This window comes from Tursiops truncatus, chromosome 20 (assembly GCF_011762595.2).
Source record: "Tursiops truncatus isolate mTurTru1 chromosome 20, mTurTru1.mat.Y, whole genome shotgun sequence".
Lineage (NCBI taxonomy): Eukaryota > Metazoa > Chordata > Mammalia > Artiodactyla > Delphinidae > Tursiops > Tursiops truncatus.
The window spans coordinates 17,967,632-17,989,340 of NC_047053.1; the positions used below are offsets into that span (position 1 = coordinate 17,967,632).

The 21,709-nt window shown below is 41.5% G+C and overlaps 1 protein-coding gene across 3 annotated transcripts in view; it reads right to left on the bottom strand.

Moving 5' to 3' along the window:
- MYO1D (myosin ID) overlaps nucleotides 1-21,709 on the bottom strand; it is a 350,471-nt gene that overhangs the window by 72,112 nt on the left and 256,650 nt on the right. The window contains exon 22 of one of the 3 annotated variants that reach the window (XM_019927108.3): nucleotides 20,384-21,548. The exons of 1 other annotated variant lie outside the window; for it this stretch is intronic. In XM_019927108.3, coding sequence (XP_019782667.1) covers nucleotides 21,452-21,548 — 97 coding nt within the window. In that variant the 3' untranslated portion in view covers nucleotides 20,384-21,451. Of the gene's footprint in view, nucleotides 1-20,383; nucleotides 21,552-21,709 lie in introns of those variants that run through there. One more of the 3 variants, XM_019927107.3, reaches the window with a different exon arrangement.

Consider the following 21,709-nt stretch of genomic DNA (forward strand, 5'->3'; position numbering starts at 1 on the left):
TAATGAAACTTAAAAGCTTTTGCACAGCAAAGGAAACCATAAAGAAGACGAAAAGACAACCCTCAGAATAGGAGAAAATATTTGCAAATGAAGCATCTGACAAAGGATTAATCTCCAAAACATACAAGCAGCATATGCAGCTCAATATCAAAAACACAAACAACGCAATCCAAAAATGGGCAGAAGACCTAAATAGACATTTTTCCAAAGAATATACAGATCGCCAACAAACACATGAAAGGATGCTCAACATCACTAATCATTAGAGAAATGCAAACAAAGACTACAAGGAGATATCACCTCACACCAGTCAGAATGGCCATCATCAAAAAAATCTACAAACAATAAATGCTGGAGAGGCTGTGGAGAAAAGGGAACCCTCTTGCACTGCTGGTGGGAATGTAAATTGATACAACCACTATGGACAACAGTATGGAGGTTCCTTAGAAAACTAAAAACAGAACTACCATATGACCCAGCAATCCCACTACTGGCATATACCTAGAGAAAACCATAACTCTAAAAGAGTCATGTACACCACAATGTTCATTGCAGCACTATTACAATAGCCAGGACATGGAAGCAACCTAAGTGTCCATCGACAGATGAATGGATAAAGAAGATGTGGCACATATATACAATGGAATTACTCAGCCATAAAAAGAAACGAAATTGAGTTATTTGTAGTGAGGTGGATGGACATAGAGTCTGTCATACAGAGTGAAATAAGTCAGAAAGAAAAACAAATACTGTATGCTAACACATATATATGGAATCTAAAAAAAAAAAAAGGTTCTGAAGAACCTAGGGGCAGGACAGGAATAAAGACGCAGACATAGAGAATGGACTTGAGGACATGGGGAGGGGGAAGGGTAAGCTGGGACGAAGTGAGAGAGTGGCATGAACATATATACACTACCAAATGTAAAACAGATAGCTAGTGGGAAGCAGCTGCATAGCACAGGGAGATTAGCTCAGTGCTTTGTGACCACCTAGAGGGGTGGGATAGGGAGGGTGGGAGGGAGATGCAAGAGGGAGGGGATATGGGGATATATGTATACATATAGCTGATACACTTTGTTATACAGCAGAAACTAACACAGCATTGTAAAGCAATTATACTCCAATAAAGATGTTTAAAAAAAAAAGATAAAATTCTGCAAAGCTAGCTAGTTTTGCCTGAATTAGGTTGAATTGTAGTTCGTTGAGTAAAGAAATTCAATTTTATTTCTTCTAAAAATAGGAAGTTCTCCACAAATTCTTCTCAGGATTAGGCTAAATATTTTCTTACAAGTCTTTTCCTAATTTTTTAAAAAAAAATTTTAAAGCAAACCTCTTACTCACAGCACTTCTCAGTTCACCTGCATGGTTCTCAGTAGAACTGTAATTGCTTTTTGTTATCTATTTGTAAACTCAGTGTGGGAAGGAGGGGTGTCTTGCTGTATCTCTGGCATCTAACTTATCTACAGAAAGTCTCACACTTTTGAGTCGGGGCTCACTCTACAGGTTGAGGAAAGGAGAGCAAAGCCATACAAGGTGTGGTACAGCTAAAGCTCTCTGGAAGTCAAGACGCATGTCCCTGTCAAGCTTTCTACGCTCCTGGTCTTCACACGCAGACAGTGGCTTTCAGAGACCCTGAGTTTTACAGTCAGAGAACTTGGGTTTGACTCTGACTCTGCTCTGCTACTTAATTAGCTTTGTGACCTTGGGTCAATCGTTTATATGCTCTGAACCCATTTCTTCACCTGTAAAATGGGGATAAGAATGTCTACGCTGCAGTACAGTGACTTTGAAGATTAAATCCTATAATTTATGTAAATAAATGGATATAATAATAGGACCTTAAGAAGTAGTTACTACTACTATTTTCATTAATGAAAGCAATGAAAAGTTGATATATAGAAATCAAACCTAAAGCATTCATTCTGATGAAAAAAAATCCAGACTTTATAGACTGTTTCACATAATACTAAGCATGATGATAATAATCTATAGCAAAACTGAAATAATTAACAAGTTTCTAAATCTGAGGTTCCTTTTGGTCCAGGCCCAAAGTCCTTCATGCCTCCTGCAGTTCCACCCCTGCCACCTTTGACTGACCTTGTGTGTACAGCCCAATCCATTAAAAAATCGCTAGGCAGGAGCCTCAAGCTACAAAGTCTTACGTTTGATTTCTTTTGCATCCTTTTCCTTCCTGATGAAAATTTTGAATGAGTAAAATAGAAATAAGTGAGGTTTTGTTATAAGTTTTACGTTTACAATAAATTTTGTTTGGTTAAACAACATCAAATATACATGTGGTGTGATAACATACAACTGGGAAAGGGATTTTTGGGGTGACTTAAGGATATCGATCTTCTTTTTTTTTTTTTGCGGTACGCGGGCCTCTCACTGTTGTGGCCTCTCCCGTTGCGGAGCACAGGCTCCGGACGCGCAGGCTCAGCAGCCATGGCTCAGAGGCCCAGCCGCTCCGCGGCATGTGGGATCGTCCCGGACCGGGGCACGAACCCGTGTTCCCTGCATCAGCAGGCGGACTCTCAACCACTGCACCACCAGGGAAGCCCAAGATACCGATCTTCTTATTTCAGGCCTATTAGATTAGATGCACTGAGTTCTCTGTCTGCTCTGCAGGTCCCCTCTTTCCATCGTATGCCCTGGCCTTCACTCACCATTCCATCTGGGGCAGGCTTCTCCTAATATCGTTTTCCATCCATTACCTGGTAAGGATTCCTGTTCCTTTCTTTGGAGTGTGTCTAGATGACTGCTCTTCAGAGAAATGAAAGCTTGATTGAGGGGTGAGGAATAAGTTCATCACATGGACTCCAGAATTCCCAAGATGGTTATCTGCTCAACTACCTCTAGTAGCCATCAGTCCCAGGTTCAGCATACCCACAGCACCGGAAAGAAACAGGACTTCTTAAAAGCTAGGTTCCAATGATGCTTACCAGCAAGGGAGCATCTTTTTGTTTTGGTTTGTGGTCAATCAGTGCCCTCGTCTGAGAGATCTGACAACAGCAGAGGTGCAGAAACAAGGCAGACAGGAACCTAAAAGCCACAAAAAGCCTTATATCTGACTCCTTTTTACTACTAAAGGGAATCTGCTAATAGAATCCAAGAACAAAACTGCAATAAGTTTAATTCATTGCTAGGTAGATCAGGGGAGAGTCAGGCAGAAGGAAGAGGAAGCATGTCCAAAAAAATCTATTTTCCCAAATGTGCAAGACGAAGAACACTGTAGAACTGGCAAGCGCGCTACTCTGCCCTATTTGCTATTTTAGGTTCCAAGCACTATAACTGATGGCAAGTTTTTAAACCATAAGGTTTTTTTTTTGGTCTTTTTTTTTTAAACCATAAGGTTTTATATTTAAAGGAACCTGGGTCTCCTGACCTTCTTACTCCTCTATCCAGGATGGAAGCTACGAAGGACAGCACATTCAGGAACCTGCATTTATTTACTTATTTTAAAAATATTTATTTATCTTCCTTATTTTTATTTATTTATTTTGGCTGCGATGGGTCTTAGTTGCGGCACACAGGATCTTTGTTGAGGCACGTGGGATCTTTTTGTTACGGTGCACGGTCTGCTCTGTCTGTGCGTGGGCTCTGTAGTTTGCGGCACATGGGCTCTCTGGTCGAGGCTGGCGAGATCAATAGTTACGGTGTGCAGGCTTAGTTGCCATGTGGCATGTGGGATCTTAGTTCCCCAGCCAGGGATCTAGTCCGTGTCCCCTGAGGACTGGAAGGTGGGTTCTTTACCACTGTGCCACCAGGGAAGTCCCCAGGAATCTGCTTTTACTTTTTTAAATTACTTTTTAAAATAAATTTATTTATTTTTGGCTGAGTTGGGTCTTCGTTGCTGCGCGCGGGCTTTCTCTACTTGCAGCGAGCGGGGGCTCCTCTTCGTTGCAGTGCACAGGCTTCTCATTGCTGTGGCTTCTCTTGTTGCGGAGCATGGGCTCTAGGCATACGGGCTTCAGCGGTTGTGGCGCACGGGCTCAGTAGTTGTGGCTCGTGGGCTCTAGAGCGCAGGCTCAGTAGTTGTGGCGCACGGGCTTAGTTGCTCCGCAGCATGTGGGATCTTCCCGGACCAGGGCTGGAACCCGTGTCCTTTCCGTTGGCAGGTGGATTCTTAACCACTGCGCCACCAGGGAAGCCCCCAGGAATCTGCTTTTAGAGTCACCTGCCAAGGGTTCCTGGGGACGACTGTAACTGTCTAATCTTTTATGCAACAAAGGTGAAAAAGTTTTCTGAACAGTATAAAACCCTAAATAAAATTCTGTAACACATATCAAAAGCACCTCACACACTGTTCAGGATATCTAAACCAGCCACCTGGACTACATGATATGATGGTAGGCCAGGGGCTAAGAAATATGCTTCCGGGAGTTAATATTCACATCTTCTCAATGTGATAAACACCAGCTTTGATTTATTACTGCCTCTCTTCTAGAAAGGTTAAGTGACTTAGAACAGGAATAATGTGTAATATCTAACAATTAACCAAGGTTTGTCGGGTGCTGAGATGTTTATTTTTACACCTTTCCTTTTGCTAAAGGTGTACTTTCAGGTTTGAGTTCTGTTCTTCTGAACAGATGGCTATCATTTAACTGACAATGCTGAGTTTATTTACCCAGGATTCAGAGTCTAGTCACAAAATAGTGAATATGATTTAGCTTCCACTAGTGACAGTTGAAAATAGCACTGAAATAAGAATCCAACAGATGGGATGACTTTTAAGATGCAGAAACAAGTTTCAAAGAGACCCTGGAGTTAGCTGTTAGAATGCTTGGGTTTATAAAATATAAGAAACAATTGGCAGAAATTGTATATAAGGAAGTAGTAGAATATGGCTCTGAAAGCTCATATACATAAAACAAGTTACTCTGTAAAACTATTTCCCTTTGTTCGTGGCCTTAAGTTCTTTTTCTAAAACATAATTTTCTTTCTTTATTTATTTTGGCTGTATTGGGTCTTTGTTGCTACAGGCTTTCTCTAGTTGTGGCAAGTGGGGGCCACTCTTTGCTACAATGCGTGGGCTTCTCATTGTGGTGGCTTCTCTTGTTGAGGAGCATGGGCTCTAGAGCATGCAGGCTTCAGTAGTTGTGGCACGCGGGCTCAGCAGTTATGGCTCGTGGGTTTTAGAGCACAGGCTCAGTAGTTGTGGTGCACGGGCTTAGTTGCTCCGCGGCATGTGGGATCTTCCCGGACCAGGGCTGGAACCCGTGTCCCCTGCATTGCAGGCGGATTCTTAACCACTGCGCCACCAGGGAAGTCCCTTAAGTTCTTTTTTCAACCCACAAGAGAGGTCCAGTAAACTGCCGTCAAGTAATAGAGGGTCCCATGGGAGATGGGGTATCAGAATCCCTATGTGTATAAGCTTTGAAAACTATACCCTGATCTCTTAGGATCAACCACTGTTTCCCAATTGCAGAATGACTGCTTTCACCTAGCGGAAGAATAACAACTTCAGAACCTTGCTCATCGGGGAGTCAGCACTGGCCGGTCAAGTTTAGAACATCTACATCTGGACTTTCAGGTTCTCACTCACTAAAGAGATATCCGGAGCTGGTTTTCCTGAACTGGTACAGTACCAAAAAAAAAATTAAATTTCTGAGTGTAAAGTCATAGAATTTAGAATAGGAAGAGATAAGCTAACATTTTAAAGATCAGACTATACTTCCATTCAATCTTTTTGATTAATTCTTTCTTGGGGGTTTTTCTGGGTCTTAATCTCTTTTTACGCTGAGGCATTTGATCATGCTGTCCTCTTCTTTCCAAGAGATTCCTTCCCTCAAGTCTCCTTCTACCCTTTTGACTTCCCATCCATTAAACACGGGATTTGCCTAGGGTTCCAATCTGGTCCCTCTTTTCACTCTACATGTTCTCCTTGGCAACTTCCTCCTGCTTTGGCATCAGTTCAGACTCATGACACTGCCTTCAAGTTCCTTGACAATCTGGTCACACCTACATACCTTTCTAGTATTTCTTGCCACTCCCTCTGTACAACCTCTGAGGCTGCCACACCGGACTACTTCTCACTGTTCTCAGAACAGAGCCCATGTATTTTCAAGTATTCCCTTTATGGCTCTGTTCATGCTGTTTTCTTCTACCCCCAATGCACTGACCCATCTCACCTGGACCTCCTTCCCTAGACTCTAGAGCCCAGTCCCAAGCTTATTAACAGCTTCATTGTGGCATCACTGACATCTGATAAACTCCACACATTCGAAGCGTACAACAGGAAGAGTTCTGAGATGTGTATATACCCTGAAAGCACGGCCACGCTCAAAATATCTGCTGCCCCCCACAAGTCTCCTTGTTCTCCTTTGTAATCTTTTCTTCTTGCCTCCTCCCCACCTACCCTCCTTTCCCAGGCAACCACTTATGATGTGCTTCCTGTTACTGTAGCTTAGTTTGTATTTTCTAGAGTTTTATAGAAACGGAATCACACAGTATGTACATTTTTAAGGTGGGCTTCTTTGACCAAGCGTTCATTTTGAAATGAATTTTGAAATTCAGCCATGTGGCATCGTGTATCAATAGTCATTCTTTTTACTGCTGAGTGGGAGTCCACTGTATGGATACCACAGTTTGCTTACCCACTCACCTGTTAATGGACACTTGGGTTATTCCCTGTAGTTGACTGTTACAAATAAAGCTGCCGTGAACGTTTGTGTATGAGTCTTTACGTGCTTATATGCATTCATTTTTCCCTTCGGTAAATTCCTAGGAGGGTTAGGTATGTTTAACTTTTAAAAAAACTGCCACTGTTTCCCAAAGTGACACTATAAAGTGACAATACAAATTATCCAATTAATACAATTATCCAAAACGGACAATGTAACTATCCTAAAAATATCCAATTGTGCTGAATCCTGTCTGAGGGGGAAAGCATTCAATCTTTCACCATTAAACATGGTGAAAGACTTTTCACAGATGCCCTTTATCAGATTGAGGAAGTTACTTCTATTGTTAGTCTGCTGAGAGCTTTTATCAGAAACGGATGTTGGATTTTATCAAATGCTTTTCCTGCATCTATTGAGATGTCATATGGGTTTTCTTCTTAGTTTATTTATATGGTGAATTACATGGATTGATTTTTGAATGTTAAATCAACCTTGCATGCTTGGGATAAATCTCACTTGGTCATAATGTATGATTCGTTTTATATATTGTTGGGTTTGATTTTTCCTTCTATATACTGCTGAAGTGGATATACTCAATTTTGCTTAGATTTTTTATATCTATGTTCCCAATGGATATTGTTCTGTAGTTTTCTATTCTTGTAATATTTTTGTCTGGTTTTGATATCAGGGTAAGGCTGGACTCATAGAATGAGTTGGGAAGTATCTCCTTTTCATGTTCCGGAAGAGTTTGCGTATACCTGGTATTTTTTCCTTAAATGTATAGAATTCACCAATGAAGCCACCTAGACCTGGAGTTTTCTCTGCGGGAAAGTTTTTTTTTTTTTTGCGGTACGCGGGCCTCTCACTGTTGTGGCCTCTCCCGTTGCAGAGCACAGGCTCCGGACGCGCAGGCTCTCTGCACAGGCTCCGGACGCGCAGGCTCAGCGGCCATGGCTCACGGGCCCAGCCGCTCCGCGGCATGTGGGATCTTCCCGGACCGGGGCACGAACCCGTGTCCCCTGCATCGGCAGGTGGACTCTCAACCACTGCGCCGCCAGGGAAGCCCATGTGGGAAAGTTTTAACTACTAATTCAATTTCCTTAATAGACAAAGAACTATTCTGGTTATTTATTTCTTCTTGTGTGAGCTTTGGTGTAGTTTGTGCCTTTTGAAGAATTTGCCCATTTCATCTAAGCTGTCAAAATTTACTGGCATAAAATGTTAATAATAATATTCCCTTTTAATCTTTTTAATATCTGTAGAATCTGTATGGATATCACCTCTCTCATCCTGATTTGGTAATTTGTGCCATCTGTTTTTCCTCTTCATCTGATTAGATGCTGAGCTATTTTATTTTGGTCTCACTGATATTTGCTACTGTTTTTCTGCTTTCTGTTTCATTGATTTCAGCTTTGATTTTTTATTGTCTTCTTTTTTCTTTTTTTGGCTTATTTTGTTTAATTTACTCTTATTTTTCTAGTTTCTTGAAGTGGGAGCCGACCTCACTGATTTGAGACCTCTCTCCTTTTCTGTTCTAGGCATTTAGTGCTATAAATTTCCACCCAAGAATTGCTTTACCAGCATTACATAAATGTTTTTTTTTTCTTTTTTTTTGCTGTACGTGGGCCTCTCACTGCTGTGGCCTCTCCCGCTGCGGAGCACAGTCTCTGGACTCGCAGGCTCAGCGGCCATGGCTCACGGGCCCAGCCGCCCCGCGGCATGTGGGATCTTCCCGGACCGGGGCGCGAACCCGTGTCCCCTGCACCGGCAGGCAGACTCTCAACCACAGCGCCACCAGGGAAGCCCGCATTACATAAATTTTGATATGCTGTGTTTTCATCTTCATGCGGTTCAAAATACTTTCTATCCTTCATTTTAATCAACTCTTTGACCCACGTGTTGCTCTAAAGCGTGTTATTTGCCTTCTACTTATTTGGAGATTTTTCGGCCATCTTTTTGTTATTGATTTCTAATTTTATTTCATTATGGCAGGGACCTTGAATCCTTTATATTGTGACTTGTATCATGGCCCAGAATATGGTCTGTCTTGGCAAATATGTACTTGAAGAGAATGTGTATTCTGATGCTGTTAGGTAGAATGTTCTATAAATGTCAATTAGGTCAATTCAGTTGACAGTGTGGTTCAGGTCTTCCGTATGCGTACTTATTTTTCTGTTGACTTGTTCTATCAATTGTTGAGAGAGGGGCACTGAAATTTACAACTATAATTGTGTATTTCTCCATTTTTCCTTGTAGTTCTATCAGTTTTTGCTTCACATTTTTGAAACTCTCTTATTAGGGGCAGGAACAATTCGGTTGGTTAGGGTCAATTTACGAATTGACCCGTATTACTTTGTTACTGTCATTCTTTAAACAATTGCCTTTAAAAAGATTGAAGTAACAAGGAAAGAAGCTTATATATTTACCCACGTAGCTGTTATTTCTAGTGCTCTTTATTCGTTTGTGGAGATCTGTATTTCCATCTGGTATACATATCTTTTTCTGCCTGAAGGACTTTCTTTAACATTTCTGTGCTGTGAATCTACTGGTAAATGCACTGTTTCAGCCTTTGTGTGTCTGAAAAGTCTTTAATTCACTTTCACTTTTGAAAGCTATTACCAATTGGTATAGAATTGTAGGTTGACAGTTTTTTCCTTCAGTATTTTAGAGATGTTGTCTGCTTTCTCACTTCTGTTGCTAATGGGAGATTTGCTACAGCCTTATATGTATTCCTTTGTATAAAATATGTCTTTTTCCTCTGGCTGCCTTTTAGTTTTTATTTTTATCATTGGTTTTGAGCAATTGGATTGTGATATGCCTTGGTGTAATTTCCTTCATGATTTTTTGGGTGTAATTTCTAGAATTTGTCGGTTTATGAGATTTTCATCAAATTTGGAAAGTTTTCGGCCATTATTTCTTTAAATATTTTTTTCTGTCTTCCCCCTTTGGTCGGGGACTTCATCTACCCATATATTAGACTGGCTGAAGTTATCCCATAGTTCACTGATGATCTGTTCCTTTTTCAAAAAATTTTTTTCTCTGTGTGCTTCATTTTGGATAGTTTCTATTGCTATGTCTTCAAGTTCACTTTATTAATAATAATCTTTGATTTCTTCAATGTCTAATATGCTATTAATCCCATCCAGTGTATTTTCATGTCAGACATAGTTTTCACTTCTACAAGTCTGACTTGGGTCTTTTTTGATATCTTCCATGTCTTTAACTGTTATAATAAAGTGATAATAACTATTTTAATGTCCCGTTGGTTATTTCTAACATCTGTGGCAGTTCTGGGTTGGTTCTGATTGATTTTTATCCTCATAATGGGTTTCATTTTCCTGCTTCTCTGCAGGCTTGCTAATTTTTGATTGAATGCCAGACATTGTGAATTTTACCTACTTGACGGTGGATAATTTTGTATTCCTATAAATATTCTTGAGCTTTTTCTGGGTTGCAGTTAAGTTACTTGGAAATAATTTGATCCTTTTGGGTCTTACTTTCAAATTTGTTAGAGGAAACCAGAGCAGTGCTCAGTCTAGGGCCAATTATTCCCCACTACTGAAGGAAGATCCTTCTGAGTACTATATTGAATGAAGTTTTCCAATCTGGCTGCTGGGAACAGGTACTACTCCCCACTCTCCGTGAGTACCAGGCACTGCTCCTTCTAATCCTCCTGATTGTTCTTTTGTCCTCAGGTGGTTTTCTAACAACATGATCGGTGTTCAGGTAGATACTTAACAGAGGCCCTTGCAGATCTCCAGTTTTCTGTGCAGCTCTCTCCTCTGTTACTCTGACCTGTAAACGTCAGTGGCCTTAGTCTCCCAGGCCCCAGGCTCCATAGTGGTTCCCCCTCCCTGTGCCACAGCCTGGATGTTCTCTCAAGGCAGTAAGCCAGGGCAGCTGTAGGGCTCACCTCATTTGTTCTCTGGCTCTCATGGATCACCATCCTTCACTGTCTGATATCTAGTATCCAGAAAACTATTGTTTCATATATTTTGTCTGTTTTTTTTTTTTGTTGTATCAGGTAAGAGGGTAAATTTCATCCTTGTTACTCCATCTTGGATAGACGTGGAAGGCCACTTTTTAAACTCTGGAGATCTCCTTTTAAGCCTGGTACAAACACCACTCCTCTTTGATGAAGTTTCCCCAGAACATTTTTCACGTCTCTCACTTCGGTCTAAAGATATACTCTGACCTTTGCGCATTAAGCCACTTTCTTTATACTCTTACAAGCTTATCATGAGTTATGCATTCATCTCCTTTGACAGACCACAAGCTTCTTGATGGCAGGAGGTGGGTCTTCGTATCACTATGCCTAAGACAATGTCTGATAAATGATTGAGCCTCAAGATATATATCCCCCTCACCCTGTTTCTACAGTGCTCAGTAGCCAACACTGACTTTTATTTTATTTTTACTATCTGAACCATTTGTAAGTGTACAGTTCAGTAATGTTTCACACTGTTGTGAAACATCTCCAGAGCTTTTTCATCATGCAAATAGAAAAATATTATTTTAAATGAATAAAGAAATTTGGTGAAGACTTTTAATCTTGATTAAAAAAGGTTGATCTGCTCAAGGGCTTATAGCGAGCTGGTGGTGGAGTTAAGACCAGAAGACACACTGTCTGTTTCCTGTCAAATACTCATTCCTTCCAGGTCTGTTAATTCAATGCACATGCTGAACAGAGAAGGCCAAGAATCGCCATGCATCAAAGAAGCCTCAGATGTGGAAAGTCAGAAGTTACTAATTCTGAATGGCATAATTTAGTGAGGCTGGGCTTGAGTTTTTTTAATTTGTCTCGGTTAGAAAGCAATATAATATTCTCTAACACACGGTTCCTTGATTTTTTTTTTTTTTTTTTCTGACAAGGGGTTCTCTGAGTCATCTAGTACTATTGTAAGGCTGCTTTCCTATTCCATTTTATACCAAAGTTTCTTTTCTCCTTATAGCCTCAGTCAGATTCTTTTCATTTTCTATGCTGTCTCTAGGCCTGGTATCTTTCTAAGACCAGGATATATAACTCTTTGCTTCATTTAGTAATGATTCTCTCTCACCAAGGATGGATGCCTGTGATCAAGCTGATTTTTTTCCACTATGAAAATTTCACGGTAATTTACTGGTTGTTAGTTGCTTTGTTTCTAGAAGAAAAGAGATTCTAAAATAATCTCATAACTTTTAAATATTTGTTCTGGTTATAAAATTAATAACAACGGGACTTCCCTGGTGGTGCAGTGGTTAAGAATCCATCTGCAATGCAGGGGACACGAGTTCGAGCCCTGGTCCAGGAAGATCCACATGCCGTGGAGCAACTAAGACTGTGCAGCACAACTACTGAGCCTGCGCTCTACAGCCAGCGAGCCACAGCTACTGAGCCCGCGCCACAACTACTGAAGCCCACGGCCCTAGAGCCCATGCTCCGCAACGAGAGACGCCACCGTGATGAGAAGCCCGCGTACCACAACAAATAGTAGCCCCCGCTCGCCGCAACTACAGAAAGCCCGTGCACAGCAACGAAGACCCAACACAGCCCAAAATAAAAAAAAAAAAAAAAAAATTAATAATGACAATTACAGAAAATTTGACATTCCATAATTTTTTAGACAAGTTAAAAGAAAAAAAAAAAGGAAAGCCAAAAATAAGGTATTAAATGCAAAAACCATTTAAAAAATCATAAATGTCATGTTGGCTATTTCTTTTGGTCTCAAATATGAAGAAAAGGAGGCTGGGAACAATTTTTCTTTGTGTCAAAGAGAAGCTAAAGGAAGTAACTGCTATTACCTTTTTCAGAAAGGCTGGACGATGGGTTTTTTTTTTTTTTTTTTTTTTGCGGTACGCGGGCCTCTCACTGTTGTGGCCTCTCTCGTTGCGGAACACAGGCTCCGGACGCGCAGGCTCAGCGGCCATGGCTCACGGGCCCAGCCGCTCCACGGCATGTGGGATCTTCCCGGACCGGGGCACGAACCCTTAGTCCCCTGCATTGGCAGGCAGACTCTCAACGACTGCGCCACCAGGGAAGCCCGGACAATGGGCTTTGAGTTCAACAAAACAAGCCTTCCCCTTCTACAGAGAGAAGCCTGGGCTCTGCAGAGGGTCTGGCCAGGAACGTATGCCATGTTGAAACAACTGAGCAAAACATAAGAATTTGTTTTCTGGCACTATTTCAGTGTTCTAAGCGCTAGAAAATTCTATGCTCCTTGCCCTCTGAAAGGTCAAGAAAATGGTTCCAATTAAATATGAAAGAATGACCTCTTGCTTTCCTCTCCAGCAGTAAGCTTCTCAGCTGCACGCCACTGCTGCACATGACTGAATCACAGATACTAGAGTCTTGGGGGGGGGGTCTCACGGCCCCCCGAGAGGCTCTCCTAGGGCACATGTGTGCAAATGACATTTTGAACCCAAAGGCAGAACTTTACATTTATGTCATTTTTGTGGTTTCTTCTCATTCTAGCCTGATGATATTTTGAAACCCGATTCTCTCATCCAAAACACAAGTTATCCTTCCTGGGTTTGTGCTATTTGCAAACTTGGTAAATATGTCTTTACCTAAGTCAGTGTTTGAGGGAAATCATCGAGAGGTGAGTTCTAACTCAATTTCTTCTCACTTTTGTTACTTTTTTCACTAAGTACTTATAAAATATAACTGTTGGTTTTAGGCTTTTGCTGAAAGGTTATGTCAGGTTCAACAAGAATTATAAGCTTTGGATCTCTGTTCACATTTGCAGAACTAGGAAAGCTTGTCTTCAGTTTGGGGGCACCTTTTCAATTCTCTCTGGCTGCTCAAAGATTCCTGCCAGTGGACAGGGGTTCCTATTGAATCTTTCCAGAATCTCGGGATGGGAGTCGCCTGGCTTGGAGGTTGGAACTAATACAACATCCAGCTGTCTTCTTTTTCCTAGTTGGGCTTTACTCTCCCTAATGCTTGCTTTTAGTTTCAGAAACACTTCTTGGTGGGTAAAATGAAAACACCTATTCACATGATACTGCTTTCCCATCCTTGTTCAACAAAGCAGTGTTCTTCCCTCGTTTTTATTATTATTTTCCCCAAGTCTCAGCTCATCTATGACTTAGGTCTTCTTGACAGTATTTTTACGGGCAACTGACATTTTTATCACTGCTTGTGGTTACCACCTTCCTTCTCTCTTTCCCCCTGGTTTTCTTAAATTTGAGCTCAGGCTGATTTAGGTTCAGCCATGTTGGTTTCTTTAATTTCCTCCCCTGTTTGTTATATAAAACTGTAGAGATTTCATGAGTAAGGGGAATGTTTCTTTTCTTGAGCATATTTTATTTTAGAGGGTTTAGTCATGGATTAACACTCACTTTTTCTGTATTTTTTTTGAGACCTGCTTGCTAAAGTCTCGAGTTTGACTATCCTCAGACTTGCCTCATTTGTCATTACAAAATCCATTTTCTTCCAACAGACCTGACAATCTATTATTTTCATTTCAATCGTGTATTAGATTTTTTTATTTCACCCCTGAGGAAAAAATTAAAATAATGCTGGGAAGAATTGAAAACATAGAGACAAGGACAACAAGGTCCTACTGTATAGCATAGGGAAGTATATTCAATATCCTGTGATAAACCATAATAGAAAAGAATATAAAATAGAATGTATACATATATATAACTGAATCACTTTGCTGTACAGCAGAAACTAACACAACATTGTAAATCAACTTTACGTCAATCAAAAAAACAAAACATAGAGATGAGGATATGTCTCTGGATGGAGGAGGAAGAAAATGGAATGATGTCTGTCTGGCAACGTAGACACTAACACAGCAATTAAAAATTCCAAATAACTGATGTCTTCAATTTTGATGCCCAGAGATGAGGAAAAAACTACAACCAACAACTGGCAGATTCTCAAGCATTTTTTAAAAAGCTCAGTTTACAAAATCAGCAAAGTTAAATTGGATAAAATACAACTTCACAATATCAGTTTATAAAGGAACATCTCTAATAGCTACAGACGAGTTTAACACCCTAATATTTACAAAACAGGGACGCTTGAATCTGCTAAAGAGACTCCAAAAAGAGTTTAGAGGACTTTCTTGGTGGTTCAGTGGTTAAGAATCCGCCTGCCAACGCAGCGGACATGGGTTCCAGCCCTGGTCCGGGAAGATCCCACATGCCGCAGAGCAACTAAGCCCATGTGCCACAACTACTGAGTCTGCGCTCGACAGCCCGCGAGCCACAACTACTGAGCCCGTGTGCCACATCTACTGAGCCTGCGTGCCTAGAGTCCGTGCTCCGCAACAAGAGAAGCCACCGCAATGAGAAGCCCGCGCACCGCGGGCTACTACCAAGAGCAGCCCCCGCTCGCCACAACTAGAGAAAGCGTGCGCACAGCAACGAAGATCCAATTCAGCCAAAAAAAAAAAAAAAAAAATTAAAAAAAAAAAAAGAGTTTAGAGGCAGGTTCAACAGGTATCTTAGGAGGAATACTAAATGTTGGCAATAAAGTACCAACTATATGTTTTATCAAGATCCAACAACATCTGCTATATTATTTATTAGTAGGTACAAGTGTATCAAAGCTGTTGATTTTTGCAGGACTTCAGTGCATTGAGCTAGGACTCCTGGATACAGGGATCCAAACCCAGTTCCTACTAGCTTAAGTGAGGGGAACCTGTTATGAACTAGGACAATTCATTGAGGAAAAGTAATTTGCCAAATGTGAATTCACCAAAGATCAATATGCTGAATGACAAATCTGTCAAATTTGCATATTTAACAAAACTGTTTTTTTGTTTATCCAGTTTTTGCTGGATGGATTGGCTGGACACTTACGGTTCTTGGGCCGTCCAGCTCTCCCTCACCTATCAGCCTGTCCCTTTTGTCCCCCCTCCCCACCAGGACTGGCACCCAGGTGCATGGGGCACACACTCTCCTCTCTTCCAGCTACTTCCAGCTACAACAGCAGGGCCAGAGACAAAGGGACTCCTTAGACTGTCGTTATGAAAACTGATCAATTACACTTCCTGGAAATTCTCAAAAGCTATTAGCTGCCATCTCATCTAACCGAATTGTAAACTTTATAAAGAGTCAAAAGGAACAAAGTTTTGGTAAATTGGTAAATGAGATGAATTAGTCATTTGCGCAAATTTGATGGAAGAATACTAAATATCAAATGGAAAATAACTGAAGGAGAATTTGAAGATGTAGTACAAACTGAATTTCCCATAAGGAAATGTTAACATCTGTGGATTCTGACAGTTGCTTTGTATTTTAAGATCTGGTGTGGAAAGTGGGTGATGCCAGTTTCTAGGAAAAGCTTGAGTCTGGATGACCTGAAATGCAGGCTGCCTCTCTGTGAGAGTCAAACCGTAATATGAGGCACTGCTATTTGGGAATGGTTCTGTGGACTTCTGAGGCCCTAAGAGCACAACGCTTGTATAAAAGACACACGTGCTTGCTGGTTCTTTGCAGGTATCTAACAAAAGGATATCCTTTCCTAACGATTCTAAATAAACTCCAAACAATACATGTGCAAATAGAGTGAAGTCCATTTTTCAGCTAAAACTCACAAAAAAGACTAAGCTAATCCAAAAGGCTTCGTTTTCTTTAACCTGAACATGCGTTAAAATGCTGTTACAAGGAACAAATTCAAGGATACTGCTCGAGACCAGTTTTTGGTAACTCTGCACATTTTTGCAAGTTGAGTGAATTGGCCACTTGGCAAACTGACTTTTGGCAAATTGATTTTTAAAATCTAGTTTTAAAAAAGTGGAAAGAAAAGCCACATAATAAAAACTTCACCTGCCTGACAATTTCCAAGTATACATACAGCACAGTCCTGTCAACCACATGTGCACTGGTGAACTGATTTTTGATCAATCAAACTGCATCAGATGATGCAAGATCTTAGTGTCAAACAAGGCCATACAATGTGAGGCCACACGGAGGCCGGCCACACAGTTCAGCTGACACAGGGCCCGACTGCGCCACATTCTCCTTCACTGCCGTCTCTGCTTCTCTGTGGGTCATCTATGCCATTCTCTCTGAGAGCAGCTTTCTCCACCTTTGGAAATGCAGTCACCACAGCTCCCAATTTCCAGAGAGGCAATGACCCGTAAGTCTTCTCTGGTCTGAGGCCCACCAACCTTGAGGAAGGGAAAAGTGGTGCAGTGTGGGCCAGGTGCCATCCCTGTGCTACTCAGCTCTTCCAGGGAGTCAGGGGATATAAGGATGTAATGCCTCTGGTGGGAACCATGGAGCTGAATGACAGGGAAGAGGGAGGTTTCAGAAGAAGGGGCTGCTGCAGAGACCCAATGACAAATGTCCCCACACCCAAGGGCCTCCACCCTCTCTGCAGCGTCACCATCATCTACCCCTGGAGAACCTTCTCTCCCTTAAAAATGGCTGTAGCATGCAGTGACCCTTCTTTAACCTCTTACTTCCTCTCTGTCCATGAAGGAAAAATCTAGTTCCTTCTCATCTTAGGGAATTTTTTTGCTAGTAACTATATATTTTAGGTCACCAGAATAACAGGAAGGAAGTTACAAAAGCTAAGGAATTTTGTTATAGCTCTTACTCCTTTGACGACTTTTGATTTCTGATGTTTTTACTAAGAGTTGCACTCGTCTTTCTAACCTCTACCTTGCTAGCTCTTTCTCCATTTAATTCATTCTTTTTGGCATATGGGGGCCACGGACGTATGATATATCAACTAGTATCTTCAAATTTCCATCTCCCTTAAGTGGACAATTGTTTTGCCCTCCTGAGCATCTCTAACATGGAAGATATCTGTGTCATTAGGCTTTGTGTCATTGGGCAGTTGTATATTTTAATACTTATTTTCTCCCCATAACCTATATGATAAAGTTCAAAGTTACTGGCATGGGGTCTTATAAACTCCTATTTCAACTACTTTTTTCCACCAACCTTTTTATTTTTTTTTATTTTTATTTTTGGCTGCATTGTGTCTTTGCTGCTGTGTGTGGGCTCTCTCTAGTTGTGGCGAGCGGTGGCTACTTTTTTTTAGGTCTGAGAGTTTTTTATTTATTTAAATTTGCTAAACATTTTATTCAACAGAGTGGTTGCCAGTTTTCATGGGTAATTTCAAAAATGAGATATTATATTTGACTTCTTTTTTTTTTATCAGAATGAATTAGGCTTTTATTTTCTCTTTCTTCTGATGCAATTTTTCTTTTTTTTTTTTAAACATCTTTATTGGAGTATAATTGCTTTACAATGGTGTGTTAGTTTCTGCTTTATAACAAAGTGAATCAGTTATGCATATGTTCCCATATCTCTTCCCTCTTGCGTCTCCCACCCTCCCTATCCCACCCCTCCAGGCGGTCAAAAAGCACGGAGCTGATCTCCCTGTGCTATGCGGCTGCTTCCCACTAGCTATCTATTTTACGTTTGGTAGTGTATGTATGTCCATGCCACTCTCTCACTTTATCACAGCTTATGTGGCTGCCCTTTGTTGTGGTGCGCAGGCTTCTCATTGTGGTGGCTTCTCTTGTTGTTGCGGAGCACGGGCTCCAGGTGCGCAGGCTTCAGTAGTTGTGGCACATGGGTTCAGTAGTTGTGGTGCACAGGCTTAGTTGCTGCACGGCATGTGGCATCTTCCCGGCCCAGGGCTTGAACCCGTGTCCCCTGCATTGGCAGGTGGATTCTTAACCACTGCGCCACCAAGGAAGCCCCATCCACCAAGCTTTTGCATATTCTGCTCCATTCTCTGGGGGAAAACCTTGCTCCATTCCCAACTGATAAAACTCCAGCCAGCCCTGAAGACCCAGTTGGATTATCACCTGTTCTATCGGGGTTTTCCTGACTCTCACAGGCAAAGGGAACCAGTTCATCCCCTGTGCGTCCATGGCACAGCCCCATCGCAGCATGTATCAGACAATGGAGCATGCATACAGTCTTCCCCATGAGATTAAGTGCTGTTTGAGAAAAGGACCAAATGGTCCATGTTTGCATCCCTCCTACCCCTCGCCCCCCTCACCCATAGCCAGACCTGCAGTGGGTGTTCCAGAGAATGAAGGCTGAATGACAGTATGAAAATATAGCAGTGTTGGTTTCACATAAAATACTTTAAGTACATTACGCTTCCTATACAGCTGATGAGACGTGAAGTAAACACACGAAGAGAGCTTTCAAAAACTCATTAAGTTAAAAAGTTCTATCTGACCATTTAGGAAAAAAATTCCAACAGATAGCACAAACCAGGGTATATAATCATTTGGTGAAGTCATGAATACCTCATAGAAAGATCTCCATTTTAACATATATTGTAATGTTAGTGCTGTGGGCCTTTAAAAAAAGTAATACGATTACTCTAACTGTACCATATCTTCCTGCAGAGATGCTGAAAAGATGATCAGTTTTCCAGTACTTTTGGATTTTCTCTTTCAACATGAAAGGCAAAGATGGATATTTCATAAAGCAAATAAGTATCTTTGATCCGCACAAAAATCTCCAGTAAATCTCTGTCATAAGAGCAGGTAAAGCTGAGGAGGACCGTGCACCCCTGCATGTCCTCTGAGGGGGCTTTGTCCAAGGGCAGCTGCTGACCAAGGCAGACGGGCACGGTGCAGAGCGAGAGAAATGGGAAGTCGGTAGATGGCTCACAGTCCTAAACAGCTGTTACACCTCAACGCTGTTTGATTCTGGTCCTGCCTTAGTCGCACTGAAAAGCTTTTAAGACTTCTCTCTGGGGTTCTTTTGTGTATAGCAGATGGGTATGACTATATAGAAATGGACTAAGTTCATTCCATGGAAGCCTGTTATTTGCAGGTGGGGTATCCTACCTGGAAATGGGCAGGCAGGTCCTAACTGCAAACTTCATAGGGTAATTAAAGACCACTGCTTAGAATGAGGAGTGGCTCTTTCTGGGACAAGCAGAGGCGGTAAACAGAAGCCTGGCTCCTGCCAATTCTCATCTCATTTCTCATCTCCACCCCTCGTTCACGCTTCTCTCTGAACCTCAGACCATTCCTCACTCTGCCTCTCTTCACTGGGGTAGGAGGAGACGCTTATTTTGCACCTTATTTGGTAATAATCATTTAAAAAACACGAAGCTTTAGTGGTTTGCTTTAAAAAAAAAATGCTACCTTTGTCACATGGCTTCAGCGAAAAGGCCCTATGAAAATATCACGTGCTTATCCTGGCCATTTTCTGTGTCAGTTCGTGAAACCAATGGGAATCGCTTGCGTAGCTCACTAAGGGTGTACATTCCTGGAGATCTGGATTTAGAAGGCCTGGGATGGGGCCCAGCAATTTGCCTTTTGAACAAGCACCTCCAGGTGATCCCAGTGCAGATGCCGCCCACACTTTAAGGAACCCTGATAAAGAAAGACTATCACCGGACTTCCCTGGTGGCACAGTGGTTAAGAATCTACCTGCCAAAGCAGGGGAGATGGGTTCGAGCGCTGGTCCAGGAAGATCCCACATGCCGTGGAGCAACTAAGCCCGTGCGCCATAACTACTGAGCCTGTGCTCTAGAGCCCGTGAGCCACAACTACTGAGCCCATGTGCCACAACTACCGAAGCCCACACACCTAGAGCCCGTGCTCCGCAACGAGAAACCACCGCGATGAAAAGCCCAAGCACCGCAACGAAGAGTAGCCCCCGCTCGCCGCAACCAGAGAAAGCGTGCGTGCAGAAACAAAGACCCAACGCAGCCAAAAATAAATAATTAAAGAAAGAGAAAGACTCTCATTGTTCTTTCATGGCAAATGCCACTTCTTTGTATGGAAACACCATAACATATTTAACCATATTTATTCTGACGGATTTTTATATGGTTTCTGTGTTTTCACAATAATGATGTTACACTATTTGTTTCTTCTGCACAGCACCACTTTCTGCTTCTTTTGTGAAATGTTGGCCTCAAATACTTCACCTCCAAACACTCCCACCCAGCTGTTTTGCCCTGTTCCAAAAAATGTTCTTCCCCTGTTCTTACTGGAGACTTCCATATTCTGAGAAGACCCACTTCTCTGGCCAAAGTGACTTCTACTGGGGTAGGCATCTTACCCATGTGATGGCAATCTTGATTACTCTGACACAGGAAGATTTTCTTCTACTATGTTTTAAACTGACACATTTTATTGAATATAAGATGCTTTCCCTGTAAGATGTACCCTTATTTGTGTATCACTAAGATGTTGCCCATTATCACTGTAAGAATCCACCAATTGTAAGTCACACCCCAATTTCAGAGATGCTAAAATTAAAAAAAATGTATTCCTTAGAACCAATAAAACAAGTCTTACTTTTGCCCAGTGTATTTCTCTTTTTCAAGTACACCTATTATTTGAATGTAGATTTTTTTGTTCTCTGTCTTCTATATCTGTCAGCTTCATTGTTATTACCCCCTTCCTCTGTATGCCAAGAGACCGTCTTAAACTTTTCTTTCATATTGATTCTATTTTCTGCAATACCAATTGTGTCATTTCTACATTTTCATGTTAATTTAAATTCTTTAATATCGTTTCTTATTTCATTCAAATAATTGGACAGTTTTGTTTCTCAGCCAGGACCCTCTTCATCTCAGTCTGTCACGTAATCTTTGGTCTGTTTACGTAGAATCCAGGCTTTCTTGAATTTTATTCAGAACACAGTTAGTTTCTAAAATGTGAATTTTCTGTTATATTCCTTTTCAGAAATATGCTTTGTTTTCTCTTCTAAGGCTACAGTCTACACCTTTCTCACTGCTACCGGCTTTCGTTATAGGTCTCATAACTAAGGAGACAGTTCTGGTGTTCTCGCACGAAAGGGGCATACGGATTCTTCTGGAGTCGTCCTTAAAGTCCACCTGTGTATAGTTGGAATCCATTTCTCTGCTTCTAAGCTGGAGAGCTGCCTTATGGACACAGCCTCGAGATGTGGTTTCGAAGTCTTTTACTTACTATGAAGATGCTGATCTGAGTGGGAACCCCTACATCTTGCTGCCTTGTCAGCCTACTGAGAAGGAAAGTTTGAAATTATTTCTAGTTTTTAAGTTGTTAAAAACCAAAACAAAACAGTAAAGGAAAAGCTGCCACCCCCAGCATACAACATACCCATGGCTCTTTCAGCCCACAGCTCTTTTAGTTGCTAATTTAATATCCTGAAATACCTAT